Here is a 21,400-nt window from a genome sequence, read left to right as displayed (position 1 = left end):
AGTAGTAAATTTTAAATAATAATTTATTTAAAATATTCTCAATTTACGATTTTTATTTTATAAATGTTCATAGAAAAACTTTCAACGAAAATGTTTAAGATGCTTAGAAATTATGAATGCCTTGTAATTTTGTTTTCGAGTTTTGTATTCAGTTCGTAATTAGGTACCTTCATGCGAAAATAACTTATCTGTATTAAATTAATATGAGACAAAGAAAAATCGAGAAAAGTAAAATGTCTGCACAACTTTTCTTTTTATTAAATAGTAGGTATTATAATTTTGTGAAATTGATACAAGCTTTCAAAATTTGAATTTGTGCTTTACGTTCTCTGGCACGAAGGTATGAAACGAAAGCATTAGGAAAGCATTTCTAAATATTGCTTGGTAAATCAGTGTGTATTAATATGTATCACGAAGACGATCTTGTAGTTTTAATTGTGATTAGATTCGAAGACTCGATTTTTTACTTGTCTTTTAACTTGAAAACTTTTGTAAATATTAAAATATTTTTTCATGAAAAAAAAAAGAAGATTTTTGATCATTTTTTCGTTAGTTTTATTTCGTATCATTTTCGTCCGAGACCACGTCAAACGAGCCCATTAGATGGTGTAAACATGGCCCTTGCTTTAACCCTTTGACTGCGGTGTAGGTCGCCGGTGTCCTACGCAGCGCACTGAAGTAAGTATGCCGATTTCTGTGACTCCTTAGTCGACGAATATGAAGATACTGAGAATGAAGTTTGGTGGTAGTGTTGGGCATACAGCATAATTGAAACCATGGAGTCTATGGGTGTAGAACAGAAAATGAATTACACACGTCTTAGCATACAGGTTGGCTAATTTAAGCATTTTATGCTGACAGGAAAACAGTTTGCCTCTACTTTAGTATAGTTTCTTATTTCCTCAGTATGCTGATTTATTTATAAGACACCTAAAAGACTAAACCATACATTAACAAACAAAAGAAGGCCAAGTTAGACAATGCAGGCACTTAATCGATATCGATAACAGAAATCGATATAATTACTTTAGTGCGCCGCGTAGGACGCCGGTGACCTACATCACCTACATGGGAGTCAAAGGGTTAGTAATACATTTTGCTTGAAACATTGAGATGAAGTCGAAGTTATAACTATGCCTATTAAATAAGTAATTGGCACCGTAATATCAATAATCGATCTGAGATGAATTTATAGCGGAATAACTTTTGTTTATTTATTTTTTATTGCTTAGATGGGTGGACGAGCTCACAGCCCACCTGGTGTTAGGCGGTTACTGGAGCCCATAGACATCTACAACGTTAATGCGCCACCCACCTTGAGATATAAGTTCTAAGGTCTCAAGTATAGTTACAACGGCTGCCCCACCCTTCAAACCGAAACGCATTACTGCTTCACGGCAGAAATAGGCAGGGTGGTGGTACCTACCCGCGCGGTCTCACAAGAGGTCCTAGCACCAGTAACTAATTAAAAAGACTAGAATAAGCCACAGGCGCCCCTGTTCATCAGGTTCAAGGGCAAATCCACAAAGCAATTGTGAGCTTAATGATGAAATAATACGAAAAAATAGTATTAATAATATATTATTAACTAATTAAAAAACATAGGAGATTGCAAACATTACGTAGTACCTTCTATACCTACTTAGAACTGTCTCATTAACCCAATTGCAATAAATAGCTTGATATAAATGCACTTTACATGCGCTTTTTTAAATAAACGTGATTAATGTAACAAATTGAAAAAATGAAGGTTTTTTTTAAATTTTAAATTGGTTATGACTTTTAATTATTCAACCTCCAATGAGTCGGTGCAGTTAGTGTTTTTGGATATGAACAGCCTGTCTGGGTCCAGTCTCAGTTCTTGCATGATGGCGTAGATCTGAACTCGGACGTCCGCTTCGATCTCTTGTTTTCGGCCTAACACCCAAATTCGATCTGTAAGAGAATAAAAAAACTGATGAAAAAAAAACGCATTTTGAATAGCACCTACTACAGAGCCCTTCTCCGAGGAGGGTTAAAGAGGAGATTAAAATTAATCAAAATACTGTTGGATTAGTGCACTCTTATAAGGAGGAGATAACCATAAGGCTTTTTTTGTTTTTTATTGCCTTTGTAAGCAGACGAGCGTACGGCCCACCGATTGACGCGAGAGATATGACTGATGTGAGTAGTAGATGTGAGTAGCCTCATTGTAAGACTGGTTAGTTTTGCCTTCACTGATAAAGGTGTTGACTTGGCGTAAATGTCGAGATGTAATAACTAACGGCCATGTCATCTAATTAGGGTTCAGTAGGGGGTTATAACAGTACCTCGATGCTTCTTGCCTTGCAAGGATTCTGTCAGCATGCACGGGCGAACAACTTGGGGAATAATTTTTTGTCATAATTTCAAAGGTCAAATGTCGATTTTTTTTAAACTAGATGAATTTAACGTTGATACTTTTCTTGTTAAATTTCGATTAACTGAAATTAGTTTTTGGTGATTGCTTCAAGTTGCTCTTTAAATAAATAACGTGCGTGTTCACGAGTGCTCACAGTTGGAAGTCCGTCTGCAATTTATTTACGGTTTTCGGTTGCAAAAACCGCTTTCAGGTACGCCGCAATAAAAAAAAAAGGTCTAACCTGAATGCGCAAGACTGACGCTACTACAGGACCAGACGAGTGCGAACTGATCGTAATCCGTGAAGAGTATGTTGTACTGCCCCGCGCCCGGGAGCAGCCTCCCAATCAAATAAGGCATGCGGTTGTTTAGTTTATATCGAAACACTGACGACCCATTGTACGACGGAATGCCGATGCCGTATGAAGTTGACTGGCTTCCTGTCCTGCAATTTTTTTTAATGCTTAGACGGGTGGACGAGCTTAGTGTTTATTGGGGCCCATAAACATCTACAACGTAATAGCGCTACCCACCTTGAGATATAGGTTCTAAGGTCTCAAGTATAGTTACAACGGCTGCCCCGCCCTTCAAACCGAAACGCATTACTGCTTCACGGCAGAAATAGGCAGGGCGGTGGTACCCACCCGTGCGGACTCACAAGAGGTCCTACCACCAGTAAAGGTTTTAGAGAAATAGACTTCATATTAAAGAAATATACTTCGTAGTGTCTCTTTCTCGAACTAATATCAATACGTAGGCTATTTTAACAAAGACTCACGGCCCGTCATGTGTAATTCGGAGAATTTAGATATCATAACGCGTAAGTTCAACACCTCAGTCCGCGATGTCATCCACGCAGATGAGGGTAGGCTGGCTGAGTGAGCTTCACGTGACTATGGGTATTATGGTTGGCTATGTAAGTATTATTACATAAGAGAGAGAGAGAGAGAGAGAATACACTTTATTGCACACCAAAACACAATTTACATTAAAAAAACAATCAAAAAAAGCAGATACATTTGTACAATAGGCGGTTTTATCGCTAAAAGCGATCCCTTCCAGACAACCGTTTAATTTATAGAAATTCTGGAAAATATAAAAAAGATAGCAGGTATGTTGCGGTGTACTATAGATAATACATTATTATAGAAAATATATACATATAATAAACAAAATATATACCGTTTACATATAATATGAAATATATACCAATATTTATATACCAATATACATACTTACATACAAAACATACTAATATACTTACATACACATAATACATCATAAGGTATGTCAGTTTTAAATTTAGATTGTTCTTTATGTAGTTCTAGTAAAATTGTATCCTCACCATCTGTTGACAGAATCGACGGTGATCTGGAAGTAACCCCTGTCGTTAAGGGTGACATTAAGGCGGGTGCAACTCGCGGCTATCTCCACCAAGTAGAACGAACGCTCCACTTCGTACCAAATGCCGGTCATCTGTGGAACGATCATCTCATTTATTAAAATATGACAGTGACATCAATTTTCGTATGTACTAAACTAAACTAAACTATGCCCTTTTTTCGAGGTGAGTCTTATTCGGTTTTCTGGATGTTGTTGTTGTTGTAGTCCTAGGGTACCCCGCTGGTACATAGGGCCCTCACAAGTTGTCCCCACTTTACCCTGTCTTGCGCTTGCTCCTTGACATCACTCCACGTCATGTTGGCAGTCTTCATCTCACTCTCCACGGTGCGTCGCCAAGTGTGACAGGGCGACCAGGTCTTCTCCTGCCAAGCGGTTGCCACTCAAACGCGATTGATGCTACGTTGACTACGCTGCGCCGCCGCGCCGTAGAGTGTGTCCTATCCAACGCCATTTCCGATAAGCAATGTCTTGCACGACGGGGTTTTGGTCACATTTAGTAGATACAATAATTAATTACCATTGATAGTTATTATGAAATATTTTAATTTCGTTTTTTTTATGTGTTGTTTGTAAGTTTATGATATTTAATTTTCCAGTTTGGTCTATTTTTGTTTATCTGTAGCAATAAAAATTGATTCTGTGGTTTAAACAGACAAAAACGTCGGACTGACAGGAGTCTAACGAAGATTAACTTAATGTGCATACCAATGTAGATAGAATGGAGCTAGCTATAAAAACTCACAATATTGCAATCGCGAAAGTTTGACACGCTATCAACGTATTGCAGATTTTTAAATAAAAAAGCGTAATCAAACAAATCGATTAGAGACGAATATAATGACGTTTGTAAGTCTTAGTAGGATTAGGTTATGCATTTTCATTAATAATGTTTTTACTTTCTCTTATTTGTAGGCATGTTAGGAGCTCTGGTTTGACTACTCGCGCCATCACACGTGCTTCTGATAACCGCAACGTCGCAGATCCGAGTTCCAATTTTTTTTAAATGTGATATCGATTTCGCTTCACAAATAGGTAGGGTGGTGGTACTTACCCGTGCGGGCTCACAAGATGCCCTACCTCTAAAAGCATCGTGTGGCAAAGCGACAGGCAATATGGCAAAAATGATACCTCATGGGTGTCAGTGGCTTTTCAAATAAAACACTTAAGTATTGTTAACAAATATTTGAAGCCTGTTAAGTTTTGGGACGTAGATTCTTTTTATTCTGTGTTATTGAAACCTTTGGAAATTTTTATAAAATTCGTATCTATACTGATCTTTCTAGAGTCTGTCCTAATTGTTTTGCATAAGGATTTTCCCGCCTTTCGTACTATACGTGTATGATGCTTGAGAATATTCAAGACGACAGTAACCGTGCGGGCTCACACTACGACCAGTTGAAGTTGTTTAGTCAATTACAAAGTTTACTTACAGTTAAATACGCATCGGAGGTTAATCGTATGCACGTGTTTTCAGCATACGCGCGACACATACCCATATATGTACAATACGATAATAGTTTAATAGAAAATATACAGTGATTTTGTTAAACAGAATTTAAGTTTGGTAAATTCTAAAAGCAATGAAATCACTGTATCACTTTCGTTAGTTCCGAAAATTGATTTTCAACGAACACCTCAAAGCGAATTTCATGTTAATAGTTATAGGTACATAATTTTAACTTTTTTATCTATTATCGATCAGGTATTTTATTAAAAATCGTATACTTTTTATGTATTGTTTCAACTTTTAATATTGATAATGATGAAACATTAGGTATGCCAATAGTGTTATCAAAAATTTCAATAACAATAAACGATGTAATACCAAAACAAACTCTGCCAATGCCGGTCCCAAGCCCGAACGAGAAAAGAGGAAGGTTGAGTTGGAGTTCGACCTTTCCACACTAAAACAGTCAACGCCGAATATCTGGCGGTGGCTAGTTAGCCGGACCGAAATAAGGCTTCTAAATCTAAATCTCTTCCAAAAGCACTGCCGTGAAAAGACGCAGGACCCCACCACGTGTATTTTCCCAAGAAAGCCTCATGAGGCCACGACCCTCAGCATTGAGGATTGTCGACGCAAAAAAAAACACTTTTAAACTCATAAACATTCGTTAAAATTTGGCTACTCACCCTCTGTGCGTCAAAATTCGGTAGAGACGGGTAGGCCGGGCATCTCCCAAAACCCGTGCCCGTCACGACTTCGGCTAGGGCTCCAAATAAGAGCCATATCTTATACGCTGCGATCAGCTCGCGACCACTCATCTCACGGCAACGATACTCGCAGACTGTGCGGCTGCAGCGTTGTTATGTAAACATTATTTGTTGGAGGCGCAATACGGCTCGCACTGTACACTGTACACTGCCGATGCCGAATTGATTATTCATTAGCCCTCGTTCGGTTAATATGTTCCGCGACGGGCACGGAAGGTCATTACAGTTATTTAAATTAAACATTACTATTAGTTATATTTCGTAATCAAATTTTTTCAAACTTTCTTACGTTCAGTAATCGGTTGCTAACTGAAATTTGTGTAATGTTCAATTCATATATATATATTTTGACGAATTCAATTATCATCGTAATAGTTAAGGATACCGCCGGGCCAGTGGCATAATGATACCTACTTCTTCTATCTTCTATATTGTTCCCTCACTGCTGAGGATCGTGACCACATGTGACGTTCTTCTACTGTGTTCGATCATGGGTGCCGTGGACCGCATGGTACAGACTACCACCAAGTGCTTCTCTTACTAGATCTGACCATCTGGCTGGTGTTCTACCCACGGCGCGCCTGCCCTCTATACGACCCTATGCGAATGATACCTAACGTGACTACCTAGCGTCGCTGATTCTAAGAACCGCTGAAATGATGGTTGATTTTATTTTTTTCCCTACCTATTAGCTGGTAGCTTAAGGGGCTATTCCAGCCACGCGCCGACGGGTAGGTGAGCTCACGGGCTCAACCCGATAGAATTTGCTAACATCAACCCTAGCAAGAGCAGTACTTCGCAGAATCTACCACCGGTTCGGAATCTCGACCCACTGAGAAGATCGGACGAGTAACTCAGTGGGTAAACTTTTGAAATATTGTCACCTCACACCGTTCGGAAACCTTTAAAGCGTGCACATGCGTGTGTTTTAATTGATTCCATCAATCATCGAAATCTTGTTTGATTGTAACTATACTTGAGACCCTAGCAATGGCGGATCCAGGGGGGGGGGTCATGGGGATCATGACCACCCCCTGAGCTGGTTCCAGGACTTAGGTGGACCACTAATTGAATATAATGATTTTATTTATATATTTTGTAACCATACAGATTTTATGTAACTACATACCTTCAATATTTAATTAATTAACTTTGTATAATGGCAATCGTCTGGGAACGAACGCATCTAAATTTGACTATGTGACCCCCTCCTGGCGCCAAAGCTGGATCCGCCCTTGGACCCTACAACTTATATCTCAAGGTGGGTGGCGCATTTACGTTGTAGATGTCTATGGGCTCCAGTAATCACTTAACACCAGGTGGGCTGTGAGCTCGTCCACCCATCTAAGCAATAAAAAAAAAAAAAAGAATTTTCTTGAAATTCTTGCTCCATATCGTTTCACCAAATTTCCGATAGATGCTGCTACAAGCATTGACTATGGAATAACAGATACCGGAAGTATTTCTAGAGCATTCGAAAAGCCAGAAATTATAAGTTTGCTTATAGAAACGGATGAACGGATAATGAAAAGAAAACTAGTAAAATATTGCATAATCCAGTGGGTGACTATCAAGCCGAAGAGGGTAGGTACTGCCATCTTGTTTAATATCAGGTGGACATTGAACTACTAACCCTCTACAGTGTAATCAAGGGAAATACCAAAAATATACCATGTTATCAGATAATTAGAGTACAGTATGTAGAGCTTAGAAGGCGGGACCGACGTTTTTAAATTGTCAGAACGTAATTAATAATGTGAAAAATGCCTATGGTAAATTTACCATAGGCATTTTAATTAATTAATTAACATTACATTTTAAATCGACTAGGTCCTGACAGAGCTACTTTTAAATTAAACGCGAATTACTTTTTTTCACCTAATTTATGAGTCCATTTCAGCGTAACCCTACACATAGGTGAGGTCACGGGGCTCAAACCTGACGACGTTGCTAACAATAACCCTAGCAAAAGCCGTGCTTCGCAGAATCTACCACCGGATTGGAAACGCGACCCACTGAGAAGATCCGGCGAGAAACTCAGTGCTTGGGCTGTGTCTGTGGATTAATTTACTCGCAGAGCCCTTTGTCGCAAGCGACGTGTTCGACGAGAACGAAGGCCGGGCGAATTACTGGTGATAGCGTATTATGTGAGCCCGCACGGTGGGGTACCATCAACTTGCTTTTTCCTGCCGTGAAGCAATAATGCGTTCCAGTTTGAAGGGTGGAGTAATCGTTGTACTATAAAATTGAGACCATAGAACTCACGTCTCAAGGTGGGTGGCGGTATTGACGTGGTTAATGTTGGTGAGCTCTAGTGACTACTTAACACCAAGTGAGCCGTGAGCTTCGTAATCCATTAAAGCAATTAAAAAAAGATTGACATTATACATTGTCCCGATTGGCTTATGAAAACAATAGAAAACAATTAAATAGGTATTTAGAAAGCAGCCGTTCTTACGGCAATCGAATGCGTAGGTAATGGATAAAAACAACAGATTTAATATTACCAAACGTATTTATTCAATAACTTAGTTACACGAAAATCACAACTATCGTCTTTCTTATCACTAATCCTCTTATAATAATTAAAATAAACTAAATATAATAGAATACATAATAAATAGAAATAACAGAACATCAAGAATAATTATTATTAGTGTTCTTGATATTCGAAGGGAAGCTTTTACAAACACAATTGTACGAATTCTATCGGATCAGACCATAATATATGGTAGCTGACACCTCTAGATTTACGTTCATCTTATATAATACATGTTATGTACTTTGGTGTTGACATGAAAAAGGCACTGAATTGTTATCTCTTGATATTGTATCGATCCATTAACGGTGCTTCTAGGTACCTTAAGCACCGTCACCGTCCTCGCTTGCGACGAAGTGCTGGACGAGTAAATTAACCCATAGACACAGCCCACTGAGTTTCTCGCCGGATCTTCTCAGTGGGTCGCGTTTCCGATCCGGTGGTAGATTCTGCGAAGCACGGCTCTTGCTAGGGCCCGTGTTAGCAACACTCCCGGTTTAAGCCCCGTGAGCACACCCACACGTTAGGGTGAAACTGAAATAGCCTCTCAATTGTGGAAATGTTATTTTACGTTCCATTAAATATTGCTCATTTTGTTCAATGCATTGATCAGGGAGTGTCATATGTCAATGTGACATTTTGAACTTGTTTGCTTCCCGGCAGCCAAGCTCTGAATCTATATCTATACTAACTAGAAATTTCGCAATAGTGTAAAAAAACGCGAGAGCCGCGTCGCCGCCGCCCGCGCCTTCGAGTGACGCGCCAACCGCCAGTGTTTGCTTCCATCCGGAAGACATCACCATGCTGATCAACACCCTTTAACAAACGCAGCTAGACGCGTTCAGGGAGCTGCTCGATAGCGTCAGGCAGTCGGCGATTCCTACATTCGACCATCGGCCCGCCAACAACTTCAGCCGCTGCAAATCTGTATTCAGCGGACGCGCAGACGAGTCAGTAGAAGGTTTTATCGACGCAATAGAATCGTACAGAGACGCCGCCAATGTTCCCGATGACGTAGCCGTAAAAGACTTTGTACGCCGATACACTACGACGCGCCGAGATGCTCATTTGGCGTCAGAGTCAGCGGGCAGCTTTCGAAGAAGAGATTTTGGCGCTCCAACGAGGGAAGCAAGTACCCCCAACAAGCCGATTGCGAAGCTTGTCCGTAACATACACGGACGGAATGCTCAGGATAAACGGACGCATTGGCAACATCGAAGGAGCGGACGTCATCACCTCGCCCCTCTTGTTAGACGGATCCCGCCACAAAACAAGGCTTCTAATAGACTTCATCCATAGGAAGATGAACCACGCCGGAATCGAAGCTACAATCGCCGAGTGCCGACAGTCGTACTGGGTCCTACGCTTACGCCCAGTAACACGGAGCGTGATACACAGCTGTCTCGAGTGTCGTATCCGTAAGGACATACCACCGCGTCCAGCCACGGCCGACCACCCACCGAGCAGACTGGCACACCATCGGCGACCGTTCACCTATGTAGGCTTCGACTACTTCGGGCCCTATCACATTACCACCGGCAGAAGCACGCAGAAGCAGTACGTGGCCATCTTCACGTGTCTCACGACGCGTGCGGTACACCTGGAACCGGCAGTGACCCTCAGCACTGATTCAGCGGTGATGGCACTCCGGCACATGATTGCGCGCCGGGGAGCCCCAACGGATATGGAACGACAACGGCACCAACTTACGGGGTGCCGACAAGGAGCTGCTCCAAGCCCTGGACAAGGCAACCGAGCACGAGGCGAGCTCAAGATTTATACAGTGGCGCTTCATCACACCGGGCGCGCCGTTCGTGGGCGGCGTATGGGAACGAATGGTGCGGGCGGTAAAGGCCACGCTCTCGACCACTGAACAGCCGAGGCACCCGACGCCCGAAGTCTTGCACACTCTGCTAACAGAGGCAGAGTTTACAGTAAGCAGCCGACCTCTCACCCACGTATCGGTGAGCGCCAACGACCCCGACCCGCTCACACCGAACCACTTCCTGCGAGGAGGCCCGGCGCGAGTCCCCTTGCCGGGCAAGTTCGACGACGCCGACCTCATAGGGCGCGCACACTGGCGCGCAGCTCAACGTCTGGCACACGTTTTTTGGAGTCGCTGGCTCCGGGAGTACCTGCCCGACCTGCAGAACCGGCGGGAGCCCCACAGCCGCGGGCCCGCCCTGAAGATAGGCGACGTCGTAATTATAGCAGACGGAACGCTTCCACGGAACACCTGGCCACGCGGGATCATCGAAGAGGTTTACCCAGGGTCCGACGGCATCACCCGAGCGGTTGACGTGCGCACCACCGGCGGTATCCTGCGACGCCCGGCGAAGAAACTCATCGTGCTGCCCACGATGCCCGCCGCTCACCAAGGAGGATGCAGCGACGTCAACGACGCTGCACGGCAGGAGGATGTTCGCGACGGACATAATAATTAGGAATAGTTAAGATATGTTAAAAATATTGTAAAATAAGAGGATGTCCGTGACAAATAAATAGAAATAGAGAAAGTCCAACTAAATACAAATAAGTTGTTAATAGAAATAGGCTAAACGTAGAAATAAGTTAAATTGTAAATATTTTATTCTGTAAATAAAGATTGGTTCTCGTGGTCTTTGATTTGGCTTAGGAGCGCGGTAGCGAGTCATAATAGAGCGAGAAAACAATGGACAAATAATAGAGCGAGCGAGGCGGCCCAGAAAACAATAGACACCCACCGCGCCTCGAACTTATCACAGTACTAGACGAGCGCACGTGGGTTGCCATAAATAAGGGGCCTACCTCGCTGCAAAATTCGAGAATACAGCGCCAAAGTAGGGAATGTAGAAGTCTCCATAGCTAACGTAGTAGATGAGGTTAAGAAATCGAAATTAGAGCTAAACTTTCTGATAGCAATACCCTTGGTTGAGCTAATGACTTTATTTAAAGCTAGCTTCGACGAAGTAAGAACCGAAGTAACTAGATTCAGAGTAAGAGAAAGCGTGGGTAGAAAAAGCATTAACAGAGACTCATCGGGTAGGATCAGATAGGAAAATTGATAAAACCCGTGAGATGACTCAAAACATTACACAATATGGTCTCAATAGCCAGCACGTTCCACTATTGCAGGGTATTACTTTCGCTCCGGAAAGACGTACAGGTGTGATAAGAAGTTTAGGCCCCATGAGTCAAGCATTAGTGTTGGTCATGGAAGACAAATATTATAATAAACTAACATCAGCATTGATGAACAGTTTACAGATGCTTCCAATGGCCTCAAAAATAATGAATTGCTTGAAGGAGGCCCGCAGTCAGGGGAATGTGGCCGAGATTTTGAAAGAATTGGGAGATATTCTAATAATAACGACTGCGAGATCCACCCAGAAGTTCTATTTTCCACTGATGGTCTATTATACTGTGTGGAATATACCAAGTGTAGATAAAGTTCCATGGAGCTTTTCAGGGGTAGAGATGATTAAAAAATTTACCCATCTTGTACATAGGGGTGAGCTGTTCTTTAGAATTAAAAGTGGAGGGGACAAAGTAAAAACTGCTCAAGTTGTATTCCACACCATTTTTGGCGCATATCTTGATCTAGATAGCTGCGAGCAAATAACTAGTAACGCTGGGAGGTGGTTTCAACGTAAAGAGGTAAATGCAGTATTTGTTAAAAGGAATACTAGTCCATCTATTATAACCTTTACTCCTATTACGTTTAAATACGCTACTAAAATGGCGCAGGCTCTGTTAAAAAAATGTCTAGGAAACATTGAACCTGTTAGCACATGTAGACCGTCCTTCTCAGGTATTCGTAAAAGGGGTTTTTTTATTTTTATTTATTGCTTTGCTGTGTGGACGATGTCACAGCCCACCTGATGTTAAGTGGTTACTGGAGCCCATAGACATCTACAACGTAAATGCGCCACACACCTTGAGATATAGTTCTAAGGTCTCAGTATAGTCACAACGGCTGCCCCACCCTTCAAACCGAAACGCATTACTGCTTCACGGCAGAAATAGGCGGGGCGGTGGTACCTACCCGTGCGGACTCACAAGAGGTCCTACCACCAGTAATTACGCAAATTATAATTTTGCGGGTTTCATTTTTATTACACGATGTTATTCCTTCACCGTGGAAGTCAATCGTGAACATTTGTTAAGTACGTATTTCATTAGAAAAATTGGTACCCGCCTGCGAGATTCGAACACCGGTGCATCGCTTCAACACGAATGCACCGGACGTCTTATCCGTTAGGCCACGACGACCACACAAATGGATTCACCCAAGAACTCCTTAATTACCTCCGACATCTCGAACCTGCAGTTCATCACCCCTGCCTCGATAGGAAGGGAGAAACAGGCCCGGGCAGAGGGGTTTCCCCGAGGCCCGCTCCGTGCCCCCGCAAAGAGGTACGACGACACCACGACCTGCAAAATTCAGTTCGAGACAGCGAGCCGACGATTCAACTCCTCTCCGGAAGAAGAACCAAGAAGAGACTCGCTCCTCCGCCCTGCGCCGGTCAAGCCACGAGGACCGTGTGAACGCCATACTGAGCCTCGTTATTTTCCTTGAAGCAATCCCAGCACCCGTTCCGCGACAGACACTGCGGCAATACTCGAGCTGCCACATTTCAACGTAAGAAGTCTAAAAATCACACGTGATGGCCGAAACCTGAGCGGTGGCCGTCCGGAATATAAAAGTAGGGTGAACAAAACATTTTTCAGGACAAAAATTGGAAATTTATGCACCGGTTAAGATCACAAATTTTAATGGTCATAGTTCTGTCACCTTTTCGTCTGTAACTTCTTCGCAAAATGGCAACGCGCGACGACCTATTTTAGGTACAGAGATTTTAGGAATCCGAGGTAGGGGTTTAATCGACACCGCAGCCAAATGAACTGTTGCCGGTTCTTCACTCTACGCCTTACTGCAACAGCATAACCAGCCTTTTCTCCCTAGTTCTATACGTGTTAAGCTCGCGGATGGTTCAATGCAAACAAGACAAATGCTGTCAAGGACACTTGATGTGAAGTTATTACTTGGTAAGATGATTCCCATAGAATTCGTGGTATTCCTGGACGCTCAGGATAATGACACATTATTGGGTGTAGACTTTTTAGTAGCAGCTGGTTTAGCCATCGACTTCGATACTTCGACATGGCGCTACCAAGGTTTTGAACGAGTTTTTCCATTGGAGTTCGAGTATTCCGGTGACCTCACGCCTTGTTCCGCTGTTGATTTTTGAAGAGAAAACGAGGGAACTATGCTGAGCCCTCCCGAGCGTGGCCGCCTAGCTACTCTTCTGCAGTGCAATGAGGATGTCTTCAGACCAGGGGGAGAACCAATGCCTTACGCTGAACATCATCTGGATGATAGGAAGTTGCAATCCGACAAAAGTCGGCTATCCGGTTCCAGTTACCAAGTAGGTGATCTAGTCCTTCTTTCTCTCTACGCACTTGTTAAGTAACGCCGCCAAAGGTAGAACGAAGCAGTTCATGCCTAAGCGTGAACGACCCTAACAGATTAGCAATATCATTAGTCCTACTACCTATGAGGTTACTGATTTGAATTAGAAGATTTTAGGGAAATTTCATGCTTCTCATTTGAAGCCGTATCGTAATCAAACCGGTCAGGTCTCGGCTTCAGTACAGCATCGACGCCTGCGAGGACGGCCGCGTCTTGTTGCTTCTGCCGAGCCATCAACGAGGCGTTCTAGTGACTCAGAGGGGGGGGAGGATATAACGGAACCAAGTATCCGAACGTGCGATACCGCCCCCGCCGCCGCCATGCCCCCCGCTGAGACCGAGTTCTCGCGCGCGATGTCGACCGGCAAAATATTGTACATCTTAGCTTCTCTTAACTTTTTATTTTTATTTTAGTTATTGTGTGTGCTTTTCTATTAAAACCTCATACAAATCAGTGTCATTTCCATATCTTCTTCGCAAACAGCCCGGAACACCGAACTCACAAAAGCCCCGCCGGTCGGAATCTTAGTGTTAAAAATGTTAATTTTAAATGGTCAGCGAAGCGGACGGGTAAAGTACCTTCGCTTCGGCTATACTCTATACCTATATATATTCTATACCTACTCGTGCTACTTAAAGTTTTTTTTTTTTTTACTGTACTAACTAGTTAGATCCGCTACGTACTTAGTTAGCTCACATGGCGTTTCTCCCAAATATGAGCGGATTCATTTTATTCGGAGCACAATGTGTAGTGACACAGTCGGTAATACGTGAAGTGTGGGCATTTAAGTGGGGGTTGGGGTGTGAGTAGAAAGATGACGTATGATAGGCCTAAACGAAAGAAGTCATTTATTAATTTCTAAGATGGTTGGACAATCTCATGGCCTATCTGATATTAAGTGGTTATCCGAGCCGTTTGCAGCATGCAGCCCGATAATTTCGGGAAAGTGCTAGCAATTACATGTCACATTAAAAAAAATAACGGTGACATAATTTTTTATATATTGACATTAGTTTTCCTACTTGTGAAACATAACTCTAGTATAAATAAAGACATTTGACGAAAACACTCTGAATTAAATTGCACTTTGAAGTAATGCACAGAGTTATTTTACGGTATATAGCGGCTTGGCTGTGTCCCTGGCATTGTTGATGTCCATGAGCGACGATGACTAATTACCGTCAGGTAGGCCGTATGTTCTTCGGCCTACAATGATAGTGGAATTAGAAGTTGGTCCCCCCAACCCCCCGCGGCGCCCCCTCCCGGGCCGTCAACGCGAGCAGCTACCACTTAATATTAAGGACGATATCGGACTTCTCGACGGCGCGGTACGTGGTGTGCAGGACGGCCTTGGCTTTATCTGAATCTTTCCCGTCGAGCCAGTCCGTGTACAGTTTCCTCAGGAACTTGTTCTCGGCGGGCGTGGCCAGCGGTAGCTGCGAGTACAGCGTCTCTAGTCGCAGCACGAGCTCGCGCCCCGCCTCGCCCCCCGCGGCCCGCGCCTGGCCCCCCCCGGCCCGCACCTGGGCGCCGCCGTTGAGGCAACCTGAGAGCGGGGGCGGCCTTATTATAATACTGTTTTAGATATTACAGAGCTAGCTAATTTGACCTGTCCAAATTTTAGCATAACAAAAAAGGTGAAGTATTTAAAAATTCGTAAACGTTGCTCAGACTATTTCTTTTTGTTCATAACATTCTCTAGTTGCCCATAAAACAAAATTAGTTAACAACAAAGAAAATCGACTTCAACTGTAATAAAATGAAAATATCAACAATACTACATTGGGTCAATTAAAAAAGTATTATTAAGAAAAACCACTTTTTTTTTTATGCATATGCTGATAGCCTTGAGTGGTTATTTCAGTTTCACCCTAACGTTTGTAGGTGAGCTCACGGGGCTCAACCGGAGAGTTGCTAACACTGACCCTAGCAAGAGCAGTGCTTCACAGAATCTACCACCGGATCGGAAACGCGACCCACTGAGAAGATCCGGCGAGAAACTCAGTGGGCTGTGTCTGTGGGTTAATTCGCTCGTCGAGCCCTTCGTCGCAAGCGACAGGTTCGACGAGGACGGTGACCGGGAAAAACCACAGGTCAAATCTTGATAAAATTGAAATGGGATCACAAGAGAAGCATCAGCTTTCAAATAAATAAATAAAAAAATCTTCAAAATTAATTCACGGAGATAAAAGTTCTGAAGTAATAAATAAAACTGTTGAATCGAGAACCTTCTTTTTAAAGTCGGTTAAAAAGTAGCCAACTCACTCACGATCTGGTTTCTTACTTCTTATCTTTGACTACATCAGATAATTAAGCATTTGCGTCCTTATTCCTAATTTACCTACCTGAAGGACAAGCCATGACTTCGACGTAGTGGTAGGGAGACTTCCCCCTCTTTAGTTTCTGGACGAGATTCTGAATGTTTCTGAAGCCGTTGGCGATCGCGAAACGAAGCACCTCTTTGCCGTCTCTCTCTAAAGTCACCTCTTTGAAGTCTGGATTCCTGGAAGATGTTATAAAGGAAAACATATATTTTTGTTTTATCCGTTTTGATGATAAGGACCAACGAACACTAACAATGGACCTGGTAGTTTTCAAGTTATTGAAATGAAGCCACAGCCTCTTGTCTCAAGCAGCCTTTAGCTTGTGACGTGTATGTACTGCACGTAAACTATGAACTGACCATTTAAAGACCTCACCACATGAGGCGCCACTAACGCGTGGACTTGAGCAGCTGGTGTCGGCGACCGCGCAGCTGGCCACCACTACCTCGTCCTTCTAACGTAGCCATAACAGACTCACCTTAGATTCCTATACACGAGTTGAGCATCGGTCTCTCCAAAGAGTTGTTCGGCTCCGTAGAGGAAGACATGGTCGGCGCCGCCCCCCGAGCCGGAGCCCCGGTGCCGTCGGACTGCCGCGGGAGCCCCTTCGCCCCACGGACTGTCCAACGAAGAGCTCTCCGCATCGTTTAGTGACATGTTGCTGTTGTCCAACATTTGTTCTAGCTCGACTAAAATTTTCACATTTATAGGGCTGCCCTGACTTTTGTTTAACGATTTATTTATTAATATATTTTGCTTCTAGAATATATCGTAGGATATTACAAATCAGCCGTACATGTGTCTAGAAAAATTACAATGCAAATAAGGAAGCTTCATTAATTTATTGCACAGCTGTCTAAATATTATAAAAGAAAATAGTATTGAAAGAATTATTAATTCTCATAAACAATTGTATACTTACTCGCAGTTATGACACAGTCTACATCATGACAGCTAAGCAAATCATTGTAAAATTCCTCCCGAGATGCTTCTAGCTTCTTATCGTAGCACGGCATGACGGTCACGTGGTAGACCTCTCCGGGAGTAAGCTCCTTGGTACGGGACAGGTACTGCTTTACCAGAGAGCCCATTATTTGTTGTGGGGATTTTGTGGTGGATATGTAGGGTAGTATAAAGTTACCGTGCGTTTTTTCAGCATAGCACACCCAGCCTGAAAATTGTTGATTAGTTGGTTGGTTAATTGTTTTTAATAAGAGTTTTCGTATAAATGTAAATCTTTATGAACAAAGCCACCATCGAATGTCAACTTGAAATATAAAGTAAGATATTAATTACTGCTCAATTTTTTTAAATTGGTATTATTTTATAGCAGCAGAAATAGGCATATAGTACCAATAATATATATTCTCAAACTAAAGCATGCTTACCAGGGCACGAACTGGCTAACATCGGCAGATATTTTCCATTGGGATCAGCCTGTTGATCCTGATACCTTTGTACAAATTCTTGCTGTGCTTCTAACAGAGATAAGTCTTCTGCTATCGTCATGTCAAGAACTAGATCTGCTCCAAGACTTTTAAAGTACCCTGTGATAATGAATTAAAAGTTAACTTCATAGTTAAATAAATTTATTTTAAATTCAAACTTGTAGACATTGTAAGGACCTCCAAATTAACCAAATCATCTTGTAATTTGTTATTACAATTAAATCTACATAACCTTTAGATTTGTCTACAGGACACTTGGTGTTTGGTTACAGAGCTTATTGACATCATATTGTGACTGTTGGTAACCACCTTGTTACAAGAAGTTTCATTGTAATAGAGGAATAGAATTCATTTGCCATTTATGTATCACATATGTCAAACAAAATCCTCAGAAAATTTATTTAGTATCTACTGCAAACTAAGCTGTTTTTATTTATTTTGTATTCATAGCAAAGAGATGAAATGTGAATGTATTTCGAAACACAATACAGTTAGTTTCTGCTGAGTATTTCTGGAATGTTTTCATTATAATATCATTATAAATATAGACCTGCTAATTTATTTGTGGCATCTTCAGGCGGTAGCTTGTACCTAGCTGCTAGTGACAGTATGGGTTGCGGCGACAGAGATATTACTATTAAACTAACATCCTTCACCACTCCTTTACTGTCTGTGTATTTGCGGTCTGAAAATACCCTGAAATTAAAATATGTTTACTATGCAAAATATAATTAACATTAACAACAATACATAATGGTAATTATACTTTTGTTTCATGAATAGGAACTACTATTCATTTAAGTGTCTAATGCTACTTGTAGGGAGGACTACCGTTATCGCACCTTTTTTTTGCCAAAAAGCAGTCATACTTTTGGTTTGAAGAATGGCATAGCTCTTATGAAATATACTTTGATCCAGTGTCTCACAGTGGGTGCCGGCATTCACTTAGTGATGTATACGGGCTTCTATAATCTTTATGGACCAGGTGGCCAGGAATTAATAACCCCGTCAACTCCCCCCTTATTTTTTATACATTAAGAGTTATTCCTTCTTTAACTTGTTAGGTATTTCGTGATATTATGTTAGAAACTCTCTTTGGTAATGAAAACTCACAGGACTTACTTAAGTAGCTCTTCTTGACTTTGTTTAGTAATGAGCACACTTTCAGCAGATGTGATACATCCGCTGCATGCAAGACAGTCTGCTAAGGTGATTTCAACTTTCTTCAACTTCTGCTCTGTTCCGCTTGACACATCAAAGTACCCGCCTTCGCCAATCTTTATTTTGGCACCTGTCTTTGTTTTTGATTTCTCGATTTTGATTGGTTTTACGCATTCCTAAAAATTTTAACTTTATGATAAGTTTACTGATTGATTCACTTTCATAAGTTTGCTTGATGTTAACACTTAATACCCGATGAGTTGTTCACTCATTTATTGTTATAGTACTAGTTTTAAATAGAGTAAATGTATGAAATAGTAAAAAAAACTTAATACGATAAAACCTCTGATTGTTAAATTCAGAATAATTTTTACTTTAAAGTCCCTTTTGTTTCAATTTTGATTCGATAGTTAGTAGTGCTTGTATAAATTATAGTATATTATAAATAATTATATTATCAAAGTTGGTACAAATTTTTTATAAGAATTCAACTAAAATGAAAAGAATTGTTACAAAAAAGTTATATTTGAATTGTTTCTTTTTTTTCGCCAGCACAGGATTTTATTGAAAACAAAAAAACATACCTGTGAAGGAGTTATGAAATCGTCAAGATCCGTAAGTTGTAATGCACCACTAAATCGAGATGCCATTTTATTATTGAACAGGCGTCTTGGTATGAAGTAAATAATAAATGTGATATACGATTAATTTGATAAAGTGCGAGGTTATGACGTTACATTTTATCAACACAGCTGAAAATGACATATGACATTAAATGATGTTTGTGGTTTTTTTTCTATATGAAAAATGGTAAATGATACTTAATTTAAAATAGGTACTTCACAATTACTTAATTTAAATATAACTAAATGAGGCAATGTTACTTAAATAAACTTAAACATAACGGTATTTTATTTTAATTCATTTGGTTAAAATTGTTTAAAATTTAAGGAATATTCTAAAATTCACATGCTAGATAAGTTCACTTTTGTGTAATATAATACTATAATAGTAATATATACATTAAAGTGTTTTAACACTTTTGTGTATAGTGGATATTAAAAATAATATTATGATTCGATTGATGCAATAATAAAATATTTTTTTTTGTTAATTTGCATGAAAATTACGAATGCAAGTTTTTCTGTTATTTAACTACAAAAAATAGTTAAGCCTAAACATCACTAACCACTTTGAGAGTTGCTGATTTACTTACGCTAATAATATTTATTACCTAATAATATTTATTACGCTAATGCATAATTTTAAATTATATAAGTTTGTGAATCTTACTTCACTGGTGCAAACATATATTTTTTTAGAAAACCGAGACGCGTTCTTACCTTCTTTCCGCACTCTCGAAGTTAAAATCGTAAGTCATCAATAGACGTCCCGCAGCAGACCAGCATGACAGCCTCAATATGCCCATCGTAGCCGACTTGCCGCGCTTCCTGTTCCTACGGCATGCATCCTCACTGCCTCATCAAGCCTCTACAACCCATCACAGCCCACGATCCGGTCATCAACACTTGGGGTCACATATGTCCGGCGTGGCAGCTCTGTATTAACGGCATTATGGCGGCATTCAAAACTCAGTCTCGACTCACCGGAGAATTCGAGTAACACTGGCACTAGCAAGCTAATCTCAGCACGGAAAATGCTAAATTAATCGCACGACCTCCGGTCTCTGGGGGAGTGATGTAGCGGTAGCCATCATAGAATACAAGATATTTGACAAATGCATAAATCTCGCTAACAATATTTCCAAGATAAGTTTCCATATATAAGTATATAAGTACCGAACAACAACTTTCGGAACGTCGCGTCAGTCTATTGACCAATTTCACTCGCTCGGTGGAACATCCTCGCTTTGTCATTAACTACCAAAGAGACAGCAGTGTTTTATAAGGATTCGTTTATCGAACCCGAGAAAAATAAAGTGAAATAAACAATGGGTCTGTGTAGTTGTCTCGTGTTCATACGACTGACTCGTCCGTGACCACAAAATCTGTAAAATATTAAAAAAAAAAAACAAATAAAAATCGCGAGATTAAACCGTAAAAACAATTTTAATTATACCTATCTAAGACCCGCGAAAACCGATGATTTGACTTGATGGAACTTTAATAAGCCAAGCTGCTTGGCCACAAGCGTAGATAATTTAATTTAATAACAATATATGTAAAATGAATTAATTTTTTCCTAAATAGAGACATTGTAATTTTTTCCATATTCTGTGAAAATCTTCTAAAGTGGTACCTAAGTAATTGACTGACGGTGAGCATACAATGGAGCCTGCGAGCGACCAAAGTATTTGTATGATGTAATTTACTTAATGTTAAGATGTACACTATACTAGGTTGTGCATATTAAAACCTGGGTCCAGCGTTTGATAGCCAATCTATAAATCGTTTTTGATATTTAAGTGGCTTTTGAACTTCTGGCACCAGTGGTAACCAATTTAAGAAATCCGAATACA

The 21,400-nt window shown here is 41.1% G+C and overlaps 2 protein-coding genes and 1 pseudogene across 2 annotated transcripts; 1 reads left to right on the top strand and 2 right to left on the bottom strand.

Moving 5' to 3' along the window:
* Nucleotides 1-1,620: 1,620 nt before the first annotated feature.
* Nucleotides 1,621-6,176, bottom strand: LOC114248895 (apolipoprotein D). The gene is made up of 4 exons (XM_028182322.2): nt 5,917-6,176; nt 3,725-3,855; nt 2,622-2,824; nt 1,621-1,935 (listed from the first exon to the last, which is right to left on the bottom strand). The coding sequence occupies exons 1-4, from the start codon at nt 6,046-6,048 to the stop codon at nt 1,787-1,789; spliced, it is 615 nt and encodes a 204-aa protein (XP_028038123.2). The 5' UTR covers nt 6,049-6,176; the 3' UTR covers nt 1,621-1,786.
* Nucleotides 6,177-7,760: 1,584 nt separating this feature from the next.
* Nucleotides 7,761-10,980, top strand: LOC149502262 (uncharacterized; annotated as a pseudogene).
* Nucleotides 8,494-19,678, bottom strand: LOC114248907 (putative cytosolic Fe-S cluster assembly factor GL21135). The gene is made up of 8 exons (XM_028182337.2): nt 19,506-19,678; nt 18,883-19,097; nt 18,311-18,456; nt 17,701-17,859; nt 17,235-17,483; nt 16,791-17,001; nt 16,334-16,491; nt 8,494-15,534 (listed from the first exon to the last, which is right to left on the bottom strand). The coding sequence occupies exons 1-8, from the start codon at nt 19,569-19,571 to the stop codon at nt 15,272-15,274; spliced, it is 1,467 nt and encodes a 488-aa protein (XP_028038138.2). The 5' UTR covers nt 19,572-19,678; the 3' UTR covers nt 8,494-15,271.
* Between the last annotated feature and the right edge of the window lie 1,722 nt (nt 19,679-21,400).

The sequence above is a fragment of the Bombyx mandarina genome, chromosome 10 (assembly GCF_030267445.1).
Source record: "Bombyx mandarina strain Sakado chromosome 10, ASM3026744v2".
In the NCBI taxonomy this organism is placed as follows: Eukaryota; Metazoa; Arthropoda; class Insecta; order Lepidoptera; family Bombycidae; genus Bombyx; species Bombyx mandarina.
Note: the sequence above shows the minus strand (reverse complement) of the source record. Positions and strands in the feature narration are given on the sequence as shown.

Bases quoted from the DNA above. Each gene is read 5' to 3' on its own strand.
- LOC114248895 (XM_028182322.2), bottom strand. From the start codon at position 6,048: ATGAGTGGTCGCGAGCTGATCGCAGCGTATAAGATATGGCTCTTATTT. The intron at 3,856-5,916 runs GTGAGTAGCCAA...ATCGTTCCACAG, and splicing joins CGAATTTTGACGCACAGAGG to ATGACCGGCATTTGGTACGA. The intron at 1,936-2,621 runs GTTAGACCTTTT...ATTCTCTTACAG, and splicing joins CGTCAGTCTTGCGCATTCAG to ATCGAATTTGGGTGTTAGGC.
- LOC114248907 (XM_028182337.2), bottom strand. From the start codon at position 19,571: ATGGCATCTCGATTTAGTGGTGCATTACAACTTACGGATCTTGACGAT. The intron at 19,098-19,505 runs GTATGTTTTTTT...TAAAATTTTTAG, and splicing joins ATTTCATAACTCCTTCACAG to GAATGCGTAAAACCAATCAA. The intron at 18,457-18,882 runs GTAAGTCCTGTG...TTTTAATTTCAG, and splicing joins AGTCAAGAAGAGCTACTTAA to GGTATTTTCAGACCGCAAAT.